We start from the raw sequence: 25,970 nt of genomic DNA, 5'->3' as shown, positions 1-25,970 counted from the left end.
AGGCTCAGTAGTGTGTGTGTGGCCTCCACGTGCCTGTATGACCTCCCTACAGCGCCTGGAGATGCTCCTGATGAGGTGGCGGATGGTCTCCTGAGGGATCTCCTCCCAGACCTGGACTAAAGCATCCGCCAACTCCTGGACAGTCTGTGGTGCAACGTGGTGTTGGTGGATGGAGCGAGACATGATGTCCCAGATGTGCTCAATTGGATTCAGGTCTGGGGAACGGGCGGGCCAGTCCATAGCATCAATGCCTTCCTCTTGCAGGAACTGCTGACACACTCCAGCAACATGAGGTCTAGCAGTGTCTTGCATTAGGAGGAACCCAGGGCCAACCGCACCAGCATATGGTCTCACAAGGGGTCTGAGGATCTCATCTCGGTACCTAATAAGAGGATTCTATGTTATGAACTATAGCCCATTACCATATATGTGATTGAATATTATCTGCTGTTGGCTTGTGTGGATGTATGTATGTGTTTTGCAACATAGCTGACTTGAAAAATTGTCAACAGTTTCAGGGCCATGGGCCTTTCTCATGATGGACAAATACAGAATAACATGAAGACAGGAACTGTGCAATGAGTTGGGGAGGGCACATTCAGAACGTAGTGTTGCGAGAACAAACGGTCTTTTGTTAGATAACAGGAGCCAGGTGCGAGATAACGGTATCGAGCATGAGCGCATAGATATTCTTCACAGTTACATCTATCAACTGAAGCGCTTAGGGGGCTGGGACCAGCCTCTGCGCCAACAATCAACAATAGGCTGGGTGAGTTTAAACCACGCCCAGTCTCTAATCTGACAGGCCGGCTCGGAAGCAGGAACTATTTCTGTCAGGGTATATTTATAATATCTTTGTCAAGAACAAGTCAGTTCTCTGTTTGCCCTGCGAGGTGGGACAGAGAGCCTGTATATACGAAAATTGCATTTACCACTTATTGCTTAGCTAATAAAAAATACATAGTATACAATCTGTGACTCATTGTCATATTTATCCTGATATCAGATTCGAATTGACGCAACTCTAACACTAATGGCAGTCAGGCTACCTCTGGCGAGCACATGGAGGGCTGTGCGGCCCCCCAAAGAAATGCCACTCCACACCATGACTGACCCACCGCCAAACCGGTCATGCTGGAGGATGCTGCAGGCAGCAGAACGTTCTCCACGGCGTCTCCAGACTCTGTCACGTCTGTCACATGTGCTCAGTGTGAACCTGCTTTCATCTGTGAAGAGCACATGGCGCCAGTGGCGAATTTGCCAATCTTGGTGTTCTCTGGCAAATGCCAGGGCTGTAAGCACAACCCCCACCTGTGGACGTCAGGCCCTCATACCACCCTCATGGAGTCTATTTCTGACCGTTTGAGCTAACACATGCACATTTGTGGCCTGCTGGAGGTCATTTTGCAGTGCTCTGGCAGTGCTCCTCCTGCTCCTCCTTGCACAAAGGCTGAGGTAGCGGTCCTGCTGCTGGGTTGTTGCCCTCCTACGGCCTCCTCCACGTCGCCTGATGTACTGGCCTGTCTCCTGGTAGCGCCTCCATGCTCTGGACACTACGCTGACAGAGACAGCAAACCTTCTTGCCACAGCTCGCATTGATGTGCCATCCTGGATGAGCTGCACTACCTGAGCCACTTGTGTGGGTTGTAGACTCCGTCTCATGCTACCATGTGAAAGCACCGCCAGCATTCAAAAGTGACCAAAACATCAGCCAGGAAGCATAGGAACTGAAAAGTGGTCCGTTGTCACCACCTGCAGAACCACTCCTTTATTGGGGGTGTCTTGCTAATTGCCTATAATTTCCACCTGTTGTCTATTCCATTTGCACAACAGCATGTGAAATTTATTGTCAATCAGTGTTGCTTCCTAAGTGGTTGTGTTGGGACCGTTTTACACTTTTTGTGGAAGGGTCGTAGGGCAACACACCATTGTTGGTAAAAGTGTCAACCGATTGGGAGACAGACTAGTGTAGCGTTTAGGGACAATGAGGGACATTGGCAGCTACTTTTGAGAGGAAAGATCATTCAACAAAGTGAATGGGCTTGGGGCTGCAGAAGGTGTGAAAAGTCTTAGTAGTGCAGTTCTTAAACAGTATGTATTTATTAAGGATCCCATTAGCTCCTGCCAACGCAGCAGCTACTCTTCCTGGGATACAGCAACATTAAGGCAGTTTAATGTATTGTTGTGTATGGGAGATTGAGGAGAAATAGCACCTTTCAATCGATCGTTCTCATTCACAACAATACCGTCTATGTACAAACAAAACAAAACCCATTCCTCACCTCAAAGACCTGTAAAAGATCTGTAAACCTCCCCCTGCCCATTGACTTTGACAGGTCATTCTTCTCAATAGTAGCAGGGGATTTTTGTATTGTATTGTGTTTTGAGAATATACATATATATTTTATTTATTTAATAAAATATTTATTTTACCTTAATTTAACTAGGCAGGTCAGTTAAAAACAAATACTTATTTACATTGACGGCCTACTCCGGCCAAACCCTAAACCGGACGACGCAAGGCCAACTGTGCGCCGTCCTTTGGGACTCCCAATCAAGGCTGGTTGTGATACAACCTGGAATTGAACCAGGGTCTGTTGTGACGCCCCTACCACTGTGATGCAGTGCCTTAGACTGCTGCGCCACTCGTGAGCCCTCAGAGAGAAGAATGACGAGGTTGTGGTCTTGACAGTGTCCCTTGCAAATTTTTGTCCCAATCTTGTGCTCCCTAACCGCAAGGTGTGTCCCCTCCCTCAGACTCAATTACAAAAAATGACGCCGCTTTGGGGCATTTTTCAGCAGGGCCCGTGGACGGACTCCAGATAACCAGAGTTTTTGAAAAGGTCAAAAGAGAAAAGGGGTAGACTAAATTAGTCTGGAAGGTACACGGTCCTCAAGCTACATCTAACTAGCTGTAACCTCACAACACAAACCCATGCAAAAGCTTCCCAATTCATGTTTATGCCATGCTTACTGTAATTGAGCTATCTTAGTCGTCAACGTGTAAATATTTTTGCCCAGTTGGAAACACATGCTGGTGGAATCAAATGATGTACCACCTACAACAAAAACACAATTTAAATCACCCCACTAATTGTATTGATCTCTATTAAATTGTCTATCTTAGCACACCGAACATGAACATTTCAATATTATCAGTTAGTTAGCATCACTTCATTGGCAGAAAGATTGCTAGCCAGCTGAGAACCAACTTACCACCCATAGCTATTTATCTTTACTACCAACACACCGAGGGTGAGTTAGCTATTTCGACAATTCTATTTTTTGTAACAGAGCGTTTTCCATACAAGTGTGGAATAGATGGCTACCAGATTGAGTTACTCTTATTTTCTAACGTTAGCTAGCTTACATCAGCTAATGTTAGCCCAAAAGGTAGAACGAACAGACAAACATGTTTACTCTGCAGAAGGTACCTAGCTAGCTACCAGTCTAGAAGTGGCTACCATGGCATGCAAGAAAATGATTTTCAGTGCGTATTCAAAAGATAACTAGCTATATGATTTAGCTGATGGCTTTCAGGACTGTAACGTTAGCTAGCTAACGTACCTAGTCCAGCTAACGTTATGTTACCTCTACTGCAATTGAAAATCTTCTTTTCGAAGGGAGAAAACAATGGCACCGCATCACTTCAGGTCTCGTCGAAATCTGTTCAGCCTGAAAATACTACTGATAATCTTTGGTCACCATAAGCATCATTCTTGATAGCCGAAAAACCACTGGCAGCATTGGGGTAAATCGCTGGTTGGTAGAACGGTAACTAATTTTTGCGCTTATTTGTAATTAGCGCAGCCAGAAGGAACAAATGTTGCGTCAAGAAGTAGTGCGGCTTGGCAGGGTCGTGTTTCGGAGGACACATGGCTCTCAAACTTCGCCTCTCCCTAGTCCGCACGGGAGCTGCAGAGATGGGACAAGACAAACTACCAATTGGATATCACAAAATTGGTGAGAGAGAACGGTAAAATAATTACAAATAAGTTACAAAATGACAATGTATAAAATGCCTAGAGAAGTTCTGAGATTATTGCGTGTTGGCTGTTTTAAGTAAACAATGTCGTTTCTACGAATGCTGGACTTTGTGGATCGCTATGAACAGACGAATACACAGGAAGTCAAAACTTCCCAATTCTACCAGTGAAATGAAGATGCGCTCGTTCCAGCTTGGGGTTTGGATAAAGTTGATGTTAATTACAAAAACGTAATGTTGCTAATTTAGTAGGGACTAAATGCCATGGCAGAGCCAGGGTAAAATTCACCTTTAACTAATTTCCTGCATGGTGATGTCACCATGGAACGCCAAAACTCCATTCCACCGAAGTAGGCTGACATTTCAGGCCGTCTATTCGAACAGCTCTTACACTAAAATGGCATTATGTTCACAATTTTCCAGCATTATTCCAACCTCAGTGTGAAAATATATTTAAAAAAAACATGAAGTTCACTGACTGCACTGGGCCTTTAATATCAAACTTGTATGCCATCGGTACATACGAATAAAATGGTTACATTAAGAGCCTAGCTGGTTGGCCACAGAAAAAGTGAGCAGCCTTCCCGCTAGCCATGATTGGCTGAGATGTGTGGGCTGGACATGCCGAGAGTTAAGTTTGGATTGGTCTGCCACATAGCACGCATCTGTCTATTGGAGCTGGTCAGTATGTATAGGTAATCGTGTCAAACGCAGCTTTAAAAAAAAAAGAGATTCCACATTGCAAAACTGCATTAAACCTAATGTCAAGTTAAAGTGTAATGTTAGCTAGCTAAGGTTAGCTTGCTGGCTCGCTATCTAACGTTATGTGTATGCTCTCCACTTTCTGGAGAACCGAGTTTTGAAAGTGGAAATCGAGTATGATAGCTAAGGAGATGGAAAAAAACAACAGTCTGGATAACATCGTAAAACTAAGGCAACCATGCATGGCATCACACAGGAGAGGCGTCCAACCATGATGTATACTGGTAAGATTCAGATATTTCACGTTTCTAATTTTGACAGAAAGTGGTTTAATTTCAAGTGTACTGTTAACAAATTAACATTAGCTGGCTGGGTCGCTAGCTAACGTTATGTGTATGATCTTATTCTTTGCATCTCAGACACATTTGTTTAGCTAGTTATAGCCATAGAATCTGGTTGGTTAGCTACCTGCATTCATGCAGGGTAGTAACGTCATGAGTTGTGATTACGGTCCATTGTTTAGCTAGCTAGCTACATATCTTGACTAATTTTGACAAAGTATTTTAATTTCAAGTTACAGTGTACTGTTAAGCTAGCTAGCTAACATTAGCTGGCTGGCTTGCTAACTAACGTTACGTCATGCATTGGGATTCATTGTTTACCTAGCTAGCTATCTATCTAGCTAAATTTCTTAACAAAAGACTCGCATCAGTGTGCCAGAGCGCAGAATAACTGATGCCTTTTTGAAAGCACAACACCCGTTGAATATGTCTGGTGTCAGTGAACTTCGTCAACAAAGCATTTTTCAATTGTTGCCAACAGCAGTTAGTCACCAACACTCTGGATAACATGAAAAAAGCCTAACCAGCTCTGCTAGGGCGAGTAAAACGGTGGGGTGTTCTCTCATACGTGTCTGGACGTAGCTAGCAAATGTCAGCCAGTTAGCTTAGGTGCTTGACAGTCGTTGTGAGGTCAGAGCTCTTAGAACAATCCTACTTATTGGCCAGAGCGTCCAGTGTGCGCTCTGAATGTGAAACCACAGATAAAGTGAGTAATGTTCAGTGAGCTGTTCTTTCTCTCTCTTAGATGTCTGGAAGTAGCTGGCAAGTTTGTACAGAACTGGGATCAACCCTCAAAGAGATGAGTGTGGCTAAGGCTTGAGAGGGTGTGAACAATGCTGAATGGGTGTAGACAAAGAGGGGCTCTCCTCTCCAATAGTAGTACCAAAACATTGAAAGACGGTTCTCTCAGTAACGAGTTGATCAGCTTTCAAAGCATAATTTATTTCCCATCGTTTCCTCAAATGTAGAGTATGATAACCATTTTGTAGCTCTGAGTTTCTACTTTTATCCAATGTAGAAAAACTGAAATTCAAATGTTGCTACATAAGACCGAATACAGGTGGTGAGTCACATATGCTGGGCTAATTGTCGATGTGTTAACAAAGCTGCATCTACCCATGAATTTCACACCGCGAAAGAACCCCCCCCCCCCCCCCCCCACAGAGACAGAAAGTGCAGGAAGATCTCACTCTGTAGGAGCTGGACGCCCTGAGAACACCCCACTCCTCCGGGGGTAAAGGGCCTTACCTTATGAACACTCTTGGGGTCCTCTAGCCATGAATAGTACATCTCCTCCACATAATTGGAGCTTGTTCCATTGAGGAAAGGCTCGGCAGCCACAGGCGCGGTGTAGCACCTAAATGGCTGAAAAGTCCTTGGTACGGCCACACGCCTCTGCTGTGAAAAGTTCTGAGCAGTCTGAGAGGCTGTCAGCGGCCGCAGCCGGGCAGCGCAAGTCCTTAAGCGATGCATCGCAGTCCTTTAGCACACAACTCGCCTGTCTCTCCAAAACAATCACAGAGTGGGATGGAGACTCCTTTCACTTCAACCAAACTGCAGTCAAATGATCCACAGGAAAACTTTTTCCAGGGGGCCTTTGGTTTTCACTTGTCAGCGGTGTTTGTTTCCTAACCTGAAAAAGATTGAGAGGTTGTGTGATTATATAGGCAATGTGTAATGAGTTAACAGAGTGAAAGGGACAGCCTGATGCATAAAAAAAAACAGGGTAAAGCAAACTTGTCACAGCCAGCACCTGCATATACACAGAGTAATGACAACTGTCAATATTAAATTGCATTATTGGTTTTAAGGGAATGAAAGTACTATTTAATGAGTGTCATCACTGATCCTCCAGGGATGTGAATACTGCATGCACAATGTTGAACTGTGTTATGTTTGCTTTACTGTGGTCAAAGAGATGACTGAGCGCTCTGGTTAATGCGAGTGTTGGCAATGTTAGTCTAGTATGTGTTTTGTAGCATCAGAATCTTCATTACTCATGACAACACACAGGTTGGGCTCAACTATGCCGGTGCAGCTGGATGTGAACTGTTGGGCATTTGCAATAATACATGGCCAATTTAAGCAGTGAGTTGTGTAAAAAATAGTAATATGCGGGTGGGCTATGAAGGACACAGGGATTCTTATGTTTATCTGATCGCTAAAGTGTGTTATTCTAGACAGAAACTGATATGTTTGTCTTATCATAAGCAGGATAAATTGATGGAAGGGTAATCAGTCAGTGTAAAATGAATCTGCCTGCTTATTTTCATCATAAAATTGAGGCAACTACTCCCACCTCAAATGAAATACAGGAACCTGCACACATGAGTGACAAGCTAGCTGCATGCTTAGCTAGCTTGCTACTTCTTGACAAGTTAGATATCATGTTAGCTAGTATGGAAATAGCTGGAGAGAACATGTTATGTGTAAACAAAAAAAGGTAGTTAAGAACCCATTTTAACAATATATGTGGTCTTCCTGTATCTACAAGAACATGTATCCCTTCCTGAAGCTACACCTATGTTTTGAGCATATCCATACTTGTAACCTAACATAGCAGGACCACTGTGAAGCAGGCGAGAATAATAAGTACTTCCGGGTCATGGATTTTTAGAATCCTTCAGAATAAAATTCTTGACCTGTGTGCTTTGTAAATTAATAATTAGGGTGAAAATTATGGAAAATGTGCACAATTTATCGATATATTTTATACTAGTTATCATAAAGAATAATTTAAAGTATATGATAAGCGATAAATATTTTTAAAAGGTATTTTTTTGTGTGAAAATTGTGCATATAGGCTCTGTATTTAAATATAATTAAATACAAATTCAACAAAAAATAACTTGTTGATGCCTTTGAATTCATTTTTAGAAACACAGGTTTTGCCAGTCTGTGGCTTCAGGCTAATGCGATGGTGCCTGGAGAGCCGGCCAGCAGCGGAGAATATCCTCTCCACACTTGCAGAGCCACTGGGGATGTGTAACACCATTTTTGCCAACCAGGCTAGGCAAATATGAAGATTATTTTTCTATAGGTAGGTCTAAAAAAGGTTTTTAGGCAAAATAACTCAATCAAAACAGAAATCTCCTTGAACGTGGGAATACGCCAGGTCTAATGGACCAAAATCAATAATGGCCTATTGTATAGATAATAGAACAAAACGTTTGTTTATAAAAATCGTTGCTACAATGACAATTATCTACCCACCTAATTTATTTTAGCATGCGCAGGTAGTAAGTAGACCATCATACTTTTGGGATAAGTGTCTTTTCAGATCCCACAATGATTCTTTAGTTGTGGACACTCTTGCTCTTTGTCCTCAACTTTGTAAGGTCACCTTGATATAACACCTGTGTGTTTTATCAGTTTCTTTATGAAAATATTTAGCGAACTCCATGACTGTGGCTAAAGCAATCTAATTCCACCAGCATGCGTTTCCAACCCCTAGCTCTGCACAAGGTGAAGGTAAATTGGCAAAAATATTTACAAGCTGACAGCTAAGATCGCTCAATTACAGTATGAAAAAAAAACATTTAACTTGGAACAACTACCCCACCTAGTGTCCATTTAAAAGCACAACTAATGATGGAATTGAACTCACCCCTAGGTGGCCCATAAAGGGTGGGAAATCAGCTGAAAAGCAGTCAATTTGGCAAAATGGACTCTGAATATATGGTTTGTTGCTGTTGCATTTTACTGTGTTGTAACATGCGGTTGGCTACCTGCAAGGCAAGGGAAAGGATAAGATAGTTGGTTGTGGGTGATTGGTGTTGGCCTATGTATTATAGCCAAATTAAGAGTTTCTACTAGAGGTCGACCGATTAAATGGGAATGGCCAATTAATTAGGGCCGATTTCAAGTTTTCATAACAATCGGAAATCGGTATTTTTGGAAACTGATTTGGCCATTTTGTTGTTTTTTACATCTTTATTTAACTAGGCAAGTCAGTTAAGAACACATTCTTATTTTCAATGACGGCCTAGGAACGGTGGGTTAACTGCCTCGTTCAGGGGCAGAACGACAGATTTCCACAGTCAACTCGGGGGATTCAATCTAGCAACCTTACAGTTAATGAGTCCAACGCTCTAACCACCTGCCTCTCATTGCACTCCACGAGGAGACTGCTTGTTATGCGAATGCAATAAGCCAAGGTAAGTTGCTAGCTAGCATTAAACTTATCTTATAAAAATCAATCATAATCACTAGTTAAACTAGTAATATCGTCAACCATGTGTAGTATCTAGCGTGTCCTGCGTTGCATATAATTGATGTGGCAAATGTTGCTCCAATGTGTACCTAACCATAAACATCAATGCCTTTAAAATCAAAACACAGAAGTATATATTTTTAAACCTACATATTTAGCTAAAAGAAATCAAGGTTAGCAGGCAATATAAACCAGGTGAAATTGTCTCACTTCTCTTGCGTTCATTGCACGCAGAGTCAGTGTATATGCAACAGTTTGGGCCGCCTAATTTGCCAGAATTTTACGTAATTATGACATAACATTGAAGGTAACAGGAATATTTAGACTTATGGATGCCACCCGTTAGATAAAATACGGAACGGTTATGTATTTCACTGAAAGAATAAACATCTTGTTTTTGAGATGATAGTTTCCAGAATTTACCATATTAATGACCTACGGCTTGTATTTCTGTGTGTTATCATGTTATAACTAAGTCTATGATTTGATAGAGCAGCCTGACTGAGCGATGGAAGGCACCAGCAGGCCCGTAAGCATTCATTCAAACAGCACTTTTGTGCGTTTGCCAGAAGCTGTTTATGACTTCAAGCCTATCAACTCCCGAGATTAGGCTCGTGTAACCGATGTGAAATGGCAAGCTAGTTAGCGAGGTCCACACTAATAGCGTTTAAAGCGTCACTCGCTCTGAGAATTGGAGTGGTTGTTCCCCTTGCTCTGCAAGGGTTGCGGCTTTTGTGGAGCGATGGGTAGCGCTGCTTCGAGGGTGGCTGTTGTCGTTGTGTTCCTGGTTTGAGCCCAGGGAGGAGCGAGGAGAGGGACAGAAGCTATACTGTTACACTGGCAATACCAAAGTGCCTATAAGAACATCCAATAGTCAAATGTTAATGAAATACAAATAGTAGAGAAATAGCCCTATAATAACTTCAACCTAAAACTTATCACCTGGGAATATTGAAGACTCATGTTAAAAGGAACCACCACTTTATATGTTCTCATGTTCTGAGCAAGGAACAAAAATGTTAGCTTTTTTACATGGCACATATTGCACTTTTACTTTCTTCTCCAACACTGTTATTGCATTATTTAAACCAAATTGAACATGTTTCATTATTTATTTGAGGCTAAATTGATTTTATTGATGTATTATATTAAAATAAGTGTTCATTCAGTATTGTTGTAATTGTCATTACAAATAAATTAAATAAAATGTAATATTTTTTAATAAATTGGTCGATTAATCTGTATCGTTTTTTTTTTGGTCCTCCAATCATCGTTATCGGCGTTGAAAAATCATAATCGGTCAACCTCTAGTTTCCACTCTATAAATTGATGTGTTTCGGTAAAAAAGTGTGTTTCTTAAACAGACAAAAATGTCTATACCTTTCAGCTCTTTAATACTAGGATTGGGCATCGTAATACCACCAAGGGATTTACACTATTACCAGCTTAGTACACAAGGGGGCGCCCAAAAAATGCCAACAAGCCCGTTGGGCATCTATTACCAGAATGCTAACAAAATTAGCACAATAGCAAATTTCCAAGGAGGTTGTTAGTTTGATATGCTAACGAGGGAATCCAGCTCATAAAGTTATACCTATAAGTAGAAGCTATTTAAATGTAATTCTTTGGTGATTTTGGACATTTACAAGCGAATGTGAATGAGAGATAATATGCAAATGAACAATGATTTGACGCATTAATGGCTCTCCAGCAGCATGTCTACAACCTGTGTCTTTGTGGAGTCTGGAGTTGCTGGTAAGTGAATGAGCTTACAATGAAAAAGCATTTTTTTTCAAAATTGATGCATTGCTATCACATTTCTAATGTTTAGGCCTATCAAAGAAAGCTACATTTCCTAATGTTTTGCTTAAAGTTAATCTTGCAATTTACCTGAGAAAGATAGTCTGGCTACACAAGAAAAATAACGGTGAAAAGTAGCTAGCTACACATCATTCAGAGCCCCGTCTGCTGATAGAATGCAATTTGTGAATTGTTGTGAATTGAGTTTAGAAGTACAACTGAAGCACAAACTTAGTCTGATGCCGAGCAGAAATTGCAAACATTTAAAATCAACGTTTACAAAACTCAGCAAGACAATTCTGGATTAACACGACTCCACCCCACAGGGCCGACATCCCCGTTATTTGCAAGAGGAAGCGACGCAGGTACAGAGGACATAGAGCCTGGTCAGAACCCGGAGAAGGCGAGTGGGACAGCTGCCATTACCGTCAATACTACTCGCCAACAAGCAAATCATTGGACAATAAATTAGACAAGGTACGAAAACGATTATCCTACCAACGGGACATCAAAAACTAATATCCTATGTGTCACGGAATCGTGGCTGAATGACAACATGGATTTTCAGCTATCAGGAGACACTGCACCGGGAAGATAGAACAGCACACTCCGGTAAGACAGGGTGGGAGGGGGGTGGTCTGTGCATATTTGTAAACAACAGCTGGTGCACGAAATCTAAGGAAGTCTCTAGATGTTGCTCGCCTGAAGTAGAGTATATTGTGATAACTTGCCGGCACACTACTTGCCTAGAGAGTGCTCAGCTATACTTTTCGTGGCTGTTTATTTACCACCACAAACAGATGCTGGCACGAAGACTGCTTATTTCCTTATACAGCTGACTGAATGCAAACAGGAAACCACTCAGAGGCAGAGCTCCTAGTGGCCGGAGACTTTAATGCAGAGGAACTTAAATCAGTTCTACCAAATTTCCATAACATGTTAAATGTGCAAACAGAGGGAAACAAATTCTAGATCACCTGTACTCCACACAGAGATGCGTACAAAGCTCTCCCACACCCTCCATTTGGTAAATCCAACCACAACTCTATCCTCCTGATTCCTGCTTACAAGCTAAAATTAAAGCAGGAAGCACCAGTAACTCGGTCTATAAAAAAAAAAGTGGTCAGATGAAGCAGATGCTAAACGACAGGACTGTTTTGCCATCACAGACTGGAACATGTTCCGGGATTCTTCCGATGGCATTGAAGAGTACACCACATCAGTCACTGGCTTTATCAATAAATGCGTCGAGGACATCGTCCCCACAGGGACTGTACGTAAATACCCCAACCAAAAGCCATGGATTACAGTTATCATTCGGACTGAGCTAAAGGGTAGAGCTGCCGCTTTCAAGGTGAAGGACTAACTCGGAAGCTTACAAGAAATCCTGCTATGACCTGCGACAAACCACCAAACAGGCAAAGCGTCAATACAGGGCTAAGATTGAATCATACTACACCGGCTCCGACGCTCGTCTTATGTGGCAGGGCTTGCAAACTATTACATACTACAAAGGGAAGCATAGCCGAGAGCTGCCCAGTGACACGAGCCTACCAGATGAGCTAAATCCCTTCTATGCTCGATTCGAGGCAAGAAACACTGAGGCATGCATGAGCATCAGCTGTTCCGAATGACTGTGTGATCACAGCTCTCCATAGCTAACGTGAGTAAGACCTTAAAACAGATCAACATACACAAGGCTGCGGGGCCAGACGGATTACCAGGACGTATGCTCCGGGCATGTGCTGACCAAATTGCAGGTGTCTTCACTGACATTTTCAACATGTCCCTGATTGAGTCTGTAATACCAACATGTTTCAAGCAGACCACCATAGTCCCTGTGCCCAGGAACACAAAGGTAACCGGCCTAAATGACTACAGACCCGTAGCACTCACGTCCGTAGCCATGAAGTGCTTTGAAAGGCTGGTAATGGCTCACATCAACACCATTATCCCAGAAACCCTAGACCGCATCCCAAATTACATTACAGCCAAACAGATCCACAGATGACGCAATCTCTATTGCACTCCACACTGCCTTTTCCCACCTTGCCAAAAGGAACACTTACGTGAGAATGCTATTCATTGACTACAGCTCAGCGTTCAACACCATAGTGCCCTCAAAGTTCATCACTAAGCTAAGGATCCTGGGACTAAACACCTCCCTCTGCAACTGGATCCTGGACTTCCTGACGGGCCAACCCCAGGTGGTGAGGGTAGGTAGCAACACATCTGCCACGCTGATCCTCAACACTGGAGCGTGCTCAGTCCCCTTCTGTACTCCCTGTTCACCCACGACAGCATGGCCAGGGACAACCAACACCAATTTGCAGACGACACAGCAGTGGTAGGCCTAATCACCGACAATGAGACAGCCTATAGGGAGGAGGTCAGAGACCTGGCCGGGTGGTGCAAGAATAACAACCTATCCCTCAACGTAACCAAGACTAAGAAGATGATTGTGGACTACAGGAAAAGGAGGGCCGAGCACACCCCCATTCTCATCGACGGGGCTGTAGTGGAGCAGGTTGAGAGCTTCATGTTCCTTGGTGTCCACATCAACAACAAACTAGAATGATCCAAAAATACCAAGACAGTTGTGAAGAGGGCACAACAAAGCCTATTCCCCTCAGGAAACAAAAAAGATTTTGCATGTTGCATCACTGCCTGGTACGGCAATTGCTCAGCCTCTGACCGCAAGGCACTATAGAGGGTAGTGCGTACGGCCCAGTACATCACTGGGGCTAAGCTGCCTGCCATCCAAGACCTCTACACCAGGCAGTGTCAGGGGAAGGCCCTAAAAATTGTTAAAGACCCCAGCCACCCCAGTCATAGACTGTTCTCTCTACTACTGCATGGCAAGCAGGACCGGAGTGCCAAGTCTTGGACAAAAAGGCTTCAACAGTTTTTACCCCCAAGTCATAAGACTCCTGAACAGGTAATCAAATGGCTTCCCGGACTATTTGCATTGTGTTCACTGTAAGGTCTACCTGTTGTACTCAGCGCACGTGACAAATAAACATTGATTTGATAAGTTTAACTTGATATACATGGAGACTTGATCAAGCTAGACCGATTGACTACCTCCTTGTCTCTTTCTCATTCTTTAAAATTTAAAAAAAGTATTGATAGGAGAGCATGCAATCTGATCATCATCTAATTGGCCTTCACATAACTCACAGAAATTCCACGCGGACGGGGATATCGGACATTTAAAGAAAGTCTACTCGAGGACAATTTATTCTTAACTAGGACAAAATCATTTATAACTGCATTTTTTTTCGGTACAATATAAACTCAGCAAAAAAATAAATCTCATTTTTTCAGGACCCTGTCTTTCAAAGATAGTTTGTAAAAATCCAAATAACTTTACAGATCTTCATTGCAAAGGGTTTTAAAACACTGTTTCCCATGCTTGTTCAATGAACCATAAACAATTAATGAACATGCACCTGTGGAACGGTCGTTAAGACACCAACAGCTTACAGACGGTAGGCAATTAAGGTCTCAGTTATGAAAACATATGACACTAAAAGAGGCCTTTCTACTGTGCTCAGATCAGTGCTCAGATTGTCCACAATAGGCTGAGAGAGGCTGGACTGAGGGCTTGTAGGCCTGTTGTAAGGCAGGTCTTCACCAGACATCACCGGCAACAATGTCACCTATGGGAACAAACGCCAGACAAGACTGGCAAAAAGCACTCTTCACTGATGAGTTGCGGTTTTGTCTCGCCAGGGGTGATGGCCAGATTCGCGTTCATCATCGAAGGAATGAGCGTTACACCGAGGCCTGTACTCTGGAGCGGGATCGATTTGGAGGTGGAGGGTCTGTCATGGTCTGGGGTAGTGTGTCACAGCATCATTGGACTGAGCTTGTTGTCATTGCAGGCAATCTCAACGCTGTGCATTACAGGGAAGACATTCTCCTTCCTCATGTGGTACACTTCCTGCAGGCTCATCCTGACATGACCCTCCAGCATGACAATGCCACCAGCCATACTGCTCGTTCTGTGCGTGATTTCCTGCAAGACAGGAATGACAGTGTTCCGCCATGGCCAGTGAAGAGTCCGGATCTCAATCACATTGAGCACGTCTGGGACCTGTTGGATCGGAGTGTGAGGGCTAGGGCCATTCCCCCCAGAAATATACGGGAACTTGCACGTGCCTTAGTGGGGTAACATCTCACAGCAAGAACTGGCAAATCTGGTGCGGTCCTTGAGGAGATGCACTGCAGTACTTAATGCAGCTGGTGGCCACACCAGATACTGACAGTTACCCCCCTTTGTTCAGGGACACATTACATTTCAGTTAGTCACACGTCTGTGCCACTTGTTAAATTGATGTCTCAGTTGTTGAATCTTATGTTCATACAAATACTTACACATGTTAAATTTGCTGAAAATAAATGCAGTTGACAGTGAGAGGATGTTACTTTTTCTTGCTGAGTTTATGTTCAGCAAATCCCCTTGTTTGGGGGTACCTTTAAATGTACCTTCAGAGGTCATTCATTTCAATATTCATCAATGATAAAAAAAAAAGCAGTTTCTGGCTTAAGAGACAAGACTAAAGGGAAATACATTAACTAATAGCACAGGTAAATAGAAATGAAAAAAGGTACTTTTGAGATACAAAACAAATTAGAGGAAAAACAAAAAGAACTGGAGGAACTTATTGAGTAACGATCTAATGTAATCTATTACAAAAATACAAAACAAATACAAAAAAAGCACCAAATTCTTCTAGGATCTCCAACACAGGAACGCTACCAAAAATTATTTGCAGAAACTAGTCAAAGACAGTCATCTATGATTCTCCTAATTAAATTTTAAAAGAGGAATCTAAGTATTTTAAGCAGATGTTCCCTTTCAGTCTCATCCTTTCAATGACGATTACGGTAAGGAACCCCCCCAAAAAAAACATTAACAAATGCACAAAAAGATCTGTGTGAAGGCAAAACTAGAGGAATAACTTTGAGGCTTTAAGTCTAGAAAAACACCAGGGCTTGATTGAATACCAGTACAGGTATGTCAAGCATTTGATATACTCAAAGCCCAATGATTAGTATGTTTTAACTACGCCTTTAGAAATGGTAGCCTGTCAGGAACTCAGAAGGAAGGTCTGATTTCACTATTATTAAAACAAGACCCGGATGGCAAATATAAAATATCAAATTCCATCTAAAAAAAAAACTGGCCTTTCGATAAAGCAAGAATGGATTTTATATATAAATGCTTGGATTTTTTCCATTTCAGTGAGTTTCTTATTCAAATGGGTTAAAGTAACGCATTAGCAACCCCAGGCATAAAACAATAAATAGCGGCTACTTCTTAGAGTTTTGAATTGTCAAGAGAAGTTAAACAAGGGTCACGATATCTATTCGTTATGGCCATCCAAATTTTAGCTATTCAAATCAGATCATATAACTGTAGAGGATTAGAAATCCAATGCTTAAAAACAGAAGGTGTCCATGTATGCTGATGACCCAAGTTTTATATTACGTCCGCAAGCTAGATCCCTGCAATGTCTCAATGAAGATCTAGATCATTTTTCTGTACTCTCTGGACTAAAACCTAATTATGATAAGTGTACAATATTACGTATTGGATCTTTAAAAAATAAAACTTTTGCATTACCCTGCAGTTTACCTATAAAATGGTGAAGTAGACATACTTGGTATTCATATCACAAGATATATAAATGAGCGCTCCACAATGAATTTCAATAAACAAGATCCTGCAACCATGGAGAGTTAAATACCTGTCTATTTATGGAAAAATTACACAGATTAACTCCTTAGTCATATCATAACGCGGATTACTCACTTATGGCGCTGCCTACTCCTGATGATTCGTTTTCCAATCACACGAGTAAAAAATATTTCGCTTCAACTGGGATGCTAAACCAGACAAGAGCGTGCCTATCTATAATGAATATGAAATGGGTGGGTTGAGATTATTAAATATAAAAGCAATAAACCTCTAAAAAGCTTCACTTACACAAAAGTTTTACTTGAAACCAAAATGGTTCTCAAGTAGATAACTAAGAGAAATAATCCATTGTTTAAAAATTGCCCTTTTGTGCCGCTTACCACGTCTCATTTTCGATTAATTGAAAATGAAACCTTTACAAAATCTCTCCTTTTCAAACAAGCATTGAAGAGCTGGTTACAATTTCACCCCCCTGAAAAGATAACAAATATTATGGTTGAACTCAAATGTGCTGGTTGAAAAAAAACTATTTATGGAAAGATGTTTTAAAAAACTTTGTTTTTAAACGATATTGTAAATTGGAATGGTAGAGTTGTCTTTTATGGAGTTCAATCCAAGATATCTGGATTATCTGCTCAATCCAAGATAACCAATTGATTAGAGGATTACTCGAAACATGGAGGAGTTCGTGGCAGTGGGAGGATGTAGGGAACTGGTCTGTGTGTCCAATTCAAGGATCAAAACTGGCGGAGGAATACAAATAGCATAAATAGGATGGTTGAGGTGCAACACTAATAAAAATGATATTTTATAACAAATGCACTTTCTCCAGCGGTGGAAAGCGGTCGGAGTTTCTGTTATTTGAGCGGTTCTTGCTATAATATGGACTTGGTCTATAACCAAATTGGGCTCTTCTGTATTCCATCCCTACCCTACAACACAACTGATTGGCCCAACCACAATAAGGAAAGAAATTCCACAAATAACATTTAATAGAGAAATCAAAACAATGAAATTACATATGAATGAATCATGTAGTAACCAAAAAAAAAAAGTGTTAAACAAATCAAAATATATTTTATTTATGTGATTCTTTCAAGTAGCCACCCTTTGCCTTGATGACAGCTTAGCACACACTTGGCATTCTCTCAAACAGCCTCATGAGGTAGTCACCTGGAATGCATTTCAATTAACAAGTGTGCCTTGTTAAAAGTTAATTTGTGGAATTTCTTTCCTTCTTAATGCGTTTGAGCCCATCCGTTGTGTTGTGACAAAGTAGGGTTGGTATACAGAAGATAGTGCTATTTGGTAAAAGACCAAGCCCATGTTATGGCAGGAACAGCTCAAATAAGCAAAGAGAAATGACAGTCCATCATTACTTTGAGACATGGTCAGTCAATGTGAAAAATGTCAAGAACTTTGAAAGTTTCTTCAAGTGCAGTCGCAAAAACCATCAAACGCTAGCTATTATGAAACTGGGTCTCATGATGAAACTGGACCGCCACAGAAAAGACCCAGAGTTACCTCTGCTGCAGAGGATAAGTTCATTAGAGTTACCAGCCTCAGCAATTGCAACCCAAATAAATGCTTCAGAGTTCAACTAACAGACACATCTCAACATCAACTGTTCAGGGAGAATCTGTTCTTTGGTCTGATGAGTCCAAATTTGAGATTTTTGGTTCCAACCGCCGTGTCTTTGTGAGATGCACCGTAGCTGAACAGGTGATCTTCGCATGTGTGGTTCCAACTGTGAAGCATGGAGGAGGTGGTGTAATGGTGACACTGATTTATTTAGAATTCAAGGCACACTTAACCAGCCTGGATACCACAGCATTCTACAGCGATACGCCATCCCATCTGGTTTTTGCACTTGGTGGGACTATCATTTGTTTTTCAACAGGACAATGACCCAAAATACACCCCTAGGCTGTATTAGGGCTATTTGACCAAGGAGAGTGATGGAGTGCTGCATCAGATGACCTGGTCTTCACAATCACCCGACCTCAAACCAATTGAGATGGTTTGGGATGAGTTGGACTGCAGAGGGAAGGAAAAGCAGCCAACAAGTGCTCAGCATGTGTGGGAACTCCTTCAAGACTGTTGAAAACGGACTTCCTCATAAAGCTGGTTGAGAGAATGCCAAGAGTGTGCATAGCTGTCAAGGCAAAGGGTGGCTACTTTGGAAACACTCAAATATATTTAGACGTGTTAAACACTTATGGGTTACTACAGGGATCCATGTGTTATTTCATAGTTTTGATGTCTTCACTATTATTCTACAATGTAGAAAATGGTAAAAAAAAAAAAAACTAATTTAAAAAAAAAAAAAAGTTGTCTAAACTTTTGACTGCGATTGTATATTTATGTACTATTATAGACAATTGTATGCTGCTTTTGTTGTTAGGGGGAGTGAGGTGTTTCCACAAGTATAGGGTATAAAATTATGTATCTGTTCAATTTGTATTTCTTTATATGTCCAATAAAAATATTAGGGATGCATGATAAAAAAAAAATGTTAAAAAAATAAATAAATCGGTGAACATATTGGAATTGGCCAATAATAGCTAAAAATGCCAAAATCGGTATCGGCCGATGATAAAAACAGATGTCCCAGCTGCCATGTAAACCTATATAACGTTGGTACATGACGTAATAACAGCACGTAAAATGTTGCGCTGCATGTGCAACACAGCATTCCTAGTCCACACAATGTCTGCTGTGTGGATCGAGCAGTCATTTGAAAAATAAAATTTCAGCGAGACAACTCAAAGGCGAAATCCATTAAAGCCAACATAATGGAATTCATGCCCTTGACAATCAACCGTTCTCTGTCGTAGGTGATGTTGGTTTTCCCCAACTGGTCGAGCACCGGTACCACACTACCAACTGGGCTATTTTTCAGATGTTGCCCTACCGGAGTTAGACAGTAACAGTGTCACTTCTATTAGCTTCACAACATATATACTACGGAACGCTGTTTGCGTCTTTGTGTGTCAAAAAAGCTAACGTAGCACTGTCAAAGCTGTGCAAAAACATCTGCGAGTGAGTAGCCTTTTATGAGTTTTTGGAGTCAACCAGTGCTCCAACCAGTGCTCCCGCACATTGGCTAACCGGGCTATCGGCAGTGTCCCACCACCAGCCAACCACCCTTTTTATGCTACTGCTACGCTCTGTTCATCATGTATGCATAGTCACATTAACCATACCTACATGCACATACTACCTCAATAAGCCTGACTAACCGGTGTCTGTATGTAGACTTGCTACTGTTATTTTCAAATGTCTTTTTACTGTTCTTTTATTTCTTTACTTACACCCACACCCACCTTTTTGTCGCACTATTGGTTTGAGCCTGTAAGTAAGCATTTCACTGTAAGGTCTACACCGGTAGTATTCAGCACACGTGACAAATAAACTTTGATTTGATTGGTAATAAACTGAGAAATATTCAGGGAGTCCCATTGCTTTAAGACTTGGTCAGGTGGTTTAAGCATGTCCCAGTTTAAGTCACCAAGCAGAACAAATTCAGACTTTGTGTAAGGGGCCAGGATAGAGCTTAGGGCAGATAGAGTACAGGCCAGTGCTGATGGAGGACGATAGCACCCAGCAACAGATAAGTTATTTGAAAGTTTAATGCATAAAACCAGCTAATCACATTTTTAGTGTACAGACTTGGTTGAGACAACCGAGCACTGAAGGTGATCCTTGGTAAAGATTGCCGCTCCCCCACATTTGGAAGATCTGTCTTGCCGAAAAAGGTTATAACCAGAAAGGTTAACGTCAGTATTCAATACACTCGTCTCAGTAATGACCAACACATCTGGATTGGAGCTGTGAACACACTTTCAATTGATCTATTTTAAGTAATAAGCTTCTAGTGTTAACGTGCAGGCCCAAAATGAAAAACATACTGAACATAGTGTAATACAAATGGGCTAAATAACAATGGGATTTAAAATGTATTATACATCATGTTTTGTTATTTTAATTACTGTTACCATAACTCCAGTAATCTTTCATTTTAATGCTGTTAAAATATAATGTCAATGTTCTAATATTATTTGTGCTATTATGGCTATTCACTTTGATATTGTTAAACAACATTTCAAGTCTGCTAACATTTCCTAATAAAATGTTGTCGACCACTTGTATATATTTTTTAATCATCTTTGCGTGACTTATATTTTGAAGGGAAATCGCCAAGGTCAGCGCTTTATTCTTGCAAGGTCTTGCTATGACCTCTGAGAAGCCAGCAAGAATAAGCAAGTGTAGAATGACGCCTGCGCAGAGTCCCTACTTCCGTTTTTCAGTGGAAACGGAAGTTGTAAAATACTTAGAGATATTAGAGAAATGAGATAGATATCACATTGGATATGACAGGAGGAACATAACGCCTCAGCTAGCAGACTGTTGATCAATCGCGTTCACATTGTCATGCTGCGTCACTTGTTGATAAGAACGTCGTCACGCACTCACTTCTCAAAGTCAGACTATGGATCAAGAAACCTGCCCATTTTTCTCAAAAGTAGGTAATGTCACGCCCAATTGACTGCCATTCCTTCCTTGAACGAGAGCTCGCCTTGTCTCGGAATATCCCAGAATGCACCGCTCAGCCCGTGGCCGACGCATGGGCAAAGTACACAACGGGGCGGGGGCTTTTGTATGATTTAAATCAAGTTTCCCCATCTCCTCAAATGTATCTCTGACAGCAACCCTGAAAACCGGATGTTAGCGCTTTTGTGGAACCGCATAGGTTACCATACTTCAAACATTCTCCACTCCCCTTCATCGCCCAATGCGAACCCGCCCAAGTTCTTTTCTGAGGAGCCCACTGGTTCTCTAAACGAATTCCCGGTTAAAAATAGGACCAGACCTCATGTACCAGTCGTCCTGCAAAACGTCAATCACTTTATCCTTTAGACGTTGGTTTCCAAAAATATTTCTAGCTAACAAGCTAGAAACTGTTTTATTCTCACAACTGTTGGTCTGTAACTTCATATGAGCTATATAGTCTACTAGATAACTTGACTAAGCTATTAAACAAAGGGGAAGGACCTGCTTCAATTACATTATCACTCACACCAGATAGCTAGCTTGCTAACTATCCAGCTACTACGCTAGCTAACCAACGTCGTTACCTAGCAAGGTTGTAGCCACTAACTATTAACGTTTGTTATCTACTATGACTGACCAAAAAACATAACGCGTGAATGTTTCTAATTAAAAGATACAATTGGAAAATGTGGGAAAAAATATGACTTTGCTAGTCTCTTTTGATTCGCTAGTTTAGCTAACGTTAGCTAGCTAGCCAACTCCCCGAGAAACGCTAACGTTAGTTAAGCTAACGTACTTTATGGCAGTGACTGCCGGGCCGACAATGTTCCTCTTTCAAGCAACAAAAGCACTTAATTCAAATATCCAGACGTTTAAAGATTTAAATCACGGCTCACCAACTCTGTTCTGCCGCGTTGCCCTCTGTCTTAATGGAAATGACAGCGAGTAGCAACACCAAAAGCAACTGCGGTGTGAGAGTCGAGACACCTATGTGAAGCTAGCCACAATGAGGATTGGCCACAGTTGTGCAATTTGCGGTTTACCTTCAAAATAAAAGTTCCTCAAAGAAAGTGATGCAAATGATTAGAAAAAGTGGAATCATTCCATATTTGGACTAGAATATGCTGAACAAGGTTGGAGTGTTATATAAATTCAACAAAATATAATTAGTTAATTTGACAAAAGAAATCACACTGTGGCTGTGACTTCAGATTTGCATTGTGGGCATACTATTTCACTGCACAACCTTACCTATGGATTGTGACTCAATGAAAATAGTTATCTTTCTACTCAGTGACACCCACAGAACACAACTGTGAACAATTTACACAAATATTAGCGTTGTAGCTCTTATTGCGGGACTGTTGATGTGGGAAAATATACTCCCCGGTCAGAATTTTGTTCGTAATGACATTCATTTTGCACTGAACAGCATTACCTATGGATTGTGGATCAATGAAATGTGGTATCAGTGCCTGGTTTCCTCCAAATGTGACGATTGGCAGTCAGACAAAAGAGTTCCATCTTGGTTTCATCAGACCAGAGAATCTTGTTTTTCATGGTCAGTCCTTTTAGGTGTTTTTTGGCAAACTCCAAGCGGGCTGTCACGTGCCTTTTACTGAGGAGTGGCTTCAGTCTGGCCACTCTACTGTAAAGTCCTGATTGGTGGAGTGCTGCAGCGATGGTTGAACATCTGGAATATTTTTTTGGTACCCTTCTCCAGATCTGTGCCTCTACAAAATTATGTCTCAGAGCTCTAAAGACAATTCCTTCAACCTCATGCATGGCTTGGTTTTTGCTCTGACATGCACTGTCAACTGTGGGATCTTATATATCAATTGAATTTACCACAGGTGGACTCCAATCAAGTTGTAGTAACATCCCAATGATAATCAATGGAAGAAGGATGCACCTGTGCTCAATTTCGAGTCTCATAGCAAAGGGTCTGAATACTTATGTAAATAAGGTATTTATGTTGTTTATTTTTCATACATTTGCCCAAAAATCCAAAAACCTGTTTTCGCTCTGTCATTATGAGGTATTGTGTGTAGATTGAAGAGGATATTTTTTTTATTTAATCAATTTTAGAATAAGGCTCTAACGTAACAAAATATGTAAAAAGGGAAGGGGTCTGAATACTTTCTGAAAGCACTGTACTTAACTGACTGTACCATCAGTGTCAATCTCGAAAAAGTTGTAAATTACTGGAGGCCTGTGCTACACAATGCTACAACCATTAACACTATAAATCCCCAACATGTAAGCTAACATTGACCGAAACCAACTAGCCTAGGGCTAGCTAGAGCCCAGCCAAGCTAAATTCGGTAAGCATCAAGTATGAGGATTCTGTGTTATGAACTATAGCCCGTTACCATATATGTGATTGAATATTATCTGCTGTTGGCTTGTGTGGATGTATGTATGTGTTATGCAACATAGCTGACTTGAAACATTGTCAACAGTTTCAGGGCCATGGGCCTTTCTCATGATGGTAAAATACAGAATAACATGAAGACAGGAACTGTGCAATGAGTAGGGGGGGGCACATTCAGAACGTAGTGTTGCGAGAACAAACTGTCTTTTGTTAGATAACAGGAGCCAGGTGCAAGATAACGGTATCGAGCATAAGCGCATAGATATTCTTCACAGCAACAGTTACATCTATCAACTGGAGCGCCTGGCTGGGTGAGTCTAAACCACGCCCAGTCTCTAGTTTATTTATAATATCTTTGTCAAGAACAAGTCAGTTCTCTGTTTGCCCTGCGAGGTGGGACAGAGAGCCCGTATATACAAAAATTGCATTTACCACTTATTGCTTAGCTAATAAAAAAGACATAGTATACAATCGGTGACTCATTGTCATATTTATCCTGATACCAGATTTGAATTGACGCAACTCTAACACAAGCTAGCGAACTGTTAAACGTTATTTCTGTACAAATATCAACACTTTATCACATTTTATTGTCACATCGCTAATATGAGCTAAAACGATGTTTAAAAAAGTACAAAAAGTTCAGACGCCAGCAGTCTAAGGCACTGCATCTCAGTGCTAGAGGCGTCACTACAGACACCCTGGTTTGAATCCAGGCTGTATCACAACCGGCCGTGATTGGGAGTCCCAAGGGGCGGCGCACAATTGGCCCAGCGTCGTACGGGTTTGGTCGGTCTAGGCCGTCATTCTAAATAAGAATTTGTTCTTAACTGACTTGCCTAGTTAAATAAAGGTGGGACATTTTTTAAAATATTTTCTTACATATAAACCATTATCAACCTAGCACACCTCCTATCAACCTAGCACACCTCCATTACTTACAATGGGGAAAATACCAACAAGTTTTTCACTCGATTAAAACTCTCTCCAATGGCCTTCAAACATCACCAAACTTAAGGACTATGTAATTAACCATGTTACCTCAATATTTTGAGAGTCATATTGCACTTTTGTACATTACATACCTGAATTAACAGAATAAAATGATGAGACAGAGAAAGGTTAGAGGTGTTTAGTAGTAGGCATTCTCCAAGATTGAAGAAGAACCTCCAAGCAAAGCAGTATTGCCAACTCCACAGTAAGGAAAGTAGCTATTGCCTGTCCTAAAAGTCGCAAAATGACGTCATCACATAATTTGCATAATTGGCCATGTGCATGTAATTGTAATGGAAGCTGTAGGAGAGAGGAATAACGTCGTGGGAGAGACAAAAAGTGAGTAAAAAACACCCTAAATATGTTTAGAACTGCAAATGAACTTTCTTCTGTCGATTCTTGTTTTATTTAATGTCACAATTCCAATCCTCCTCTTTATCCGGGCTTGGGACTGGCAAAAGAGACACTGGGGGAGTTACTTAGTTTTTTATTTGATTGTTTTTTAGTTTAGTTTTCTTAATTTGGTTTGGTTTTTAACCTTATGGTCCACTTAGGAGCCTACAAGAAGTCACAGTAAAACATTAACATTTTTAACTATAACATTTTTTAAATTTTTTTTGTATATAATCTACATTAACAATAATCTAAATGAACCAAAAAGAGACAATAGAAAAAACTGGCGATGGCAATGTGAGAAAATGATGGTAACTAGTCTGGCCCTAATTCAGGTTAATTGTTTTTTTTAAATGTAAGGCAGGGCGGGATCAGACAGTGGCGGCTTCCCGCGTGCGTGAGGGTGGGGCCCATGGCAGCACCTGCTGCTCGTTGAGAAGAGTAAGAACAATACGCGCTTTCACGTCAGAGTCTCCAAAAGTCTCCAATAACACCAGAAAAAGTCGCTAGATTTTTCGCTAGTCACTTTTTTGAAAATGTGTCGCTAGAGGGGTCTGAATACTCGCTAAGTTGGCAACACTGCCTCCAAGACCTCACAATCTCACTAAAGCTCCCATTTGACGTCACAGCTCCCCCTAGTGGCAGTAATCATATACATTATACCTAGGAGGCCTAGAAAATGATACAAGGGATGGCCCCATAAAATAACAAAAATATAACAAAAATATGACAAACATTCAGTGCAGATACATTCTCCATAAGGTCCATCCTAGTATTCTAATTTATATACTGCCAAAATAATACTTTTATGTGGGGAGCTGAGGGCCACCAAAGCCTGTGAGCTCCACCACCTTGCGGGGGCTGCTGGGGTGTGTGGTACACAAGTGATGACACCCACAGTTAACACA

General features: G+C 41.3%; 1 protein-coding gene across 5 annotated transcripts in view; it reads right to left on the bottom strand.

Moving 5' to 3' along the window:
* Positions 1 to 22,330, bottom strand: part of LOC139411257 (oxoglutarate dehydrogenase a) — a 79,839-nt gene extending 57,509 nt beyond the window's left edge. For 2 of the 5 annotated variants that reach the window (XM_071157310.1, XM_071157307.1), the window contains exons 1-2: positions 22,199 to 22,321; positions 6,277 to 6,661 (exon numbers count right to left, since the gene is read on the bottom strand). In XM_071157310.1, coding sequence (XP_071013411.1) covers positions 6,277 to 6,501 — 225 coding nt within the window. In that variant the 5' untranslated portion in view covers positions 6,502 to 6,661; positions 22,199 to 22,321. Of the gene's footprint in view, positions 1 to 6,276; positions 6,662 to 22,098 lie in introns of all 5 variants that reach the window. The other 3 variants (XM_071157308.1, XM_071157312.1, XM_071157309.1) reach the window with 3 other exon arrangements.
* Between the last annotated feature and the right edge of the window lie 3,640 nt (positions 22,331 to 25,970).

This window comes from Oncorhynchus clarkii, chromosome 6 (genome assembly GCF_045791955.1).
Source record: "Oncorhynchus clarkii lewisi isolate Uvic-CL-2024 chromosome 6, UVic_Ocla_1.0, whole genome shotgun sequence".
In the NCBI taxonomy this organism is placed as follows: domain Eukaryota; kingdom Metazoa; phylum Chordata; class Actinopteri; order Salmoniformes; family Salmonidae; genus Oncorhynchus; species Oncorhynchus clarkii.
Note: the sequence above shows the minus strand (reverse complement) of the source record. Positions and strands in the feature narration are given on the sequence as shown.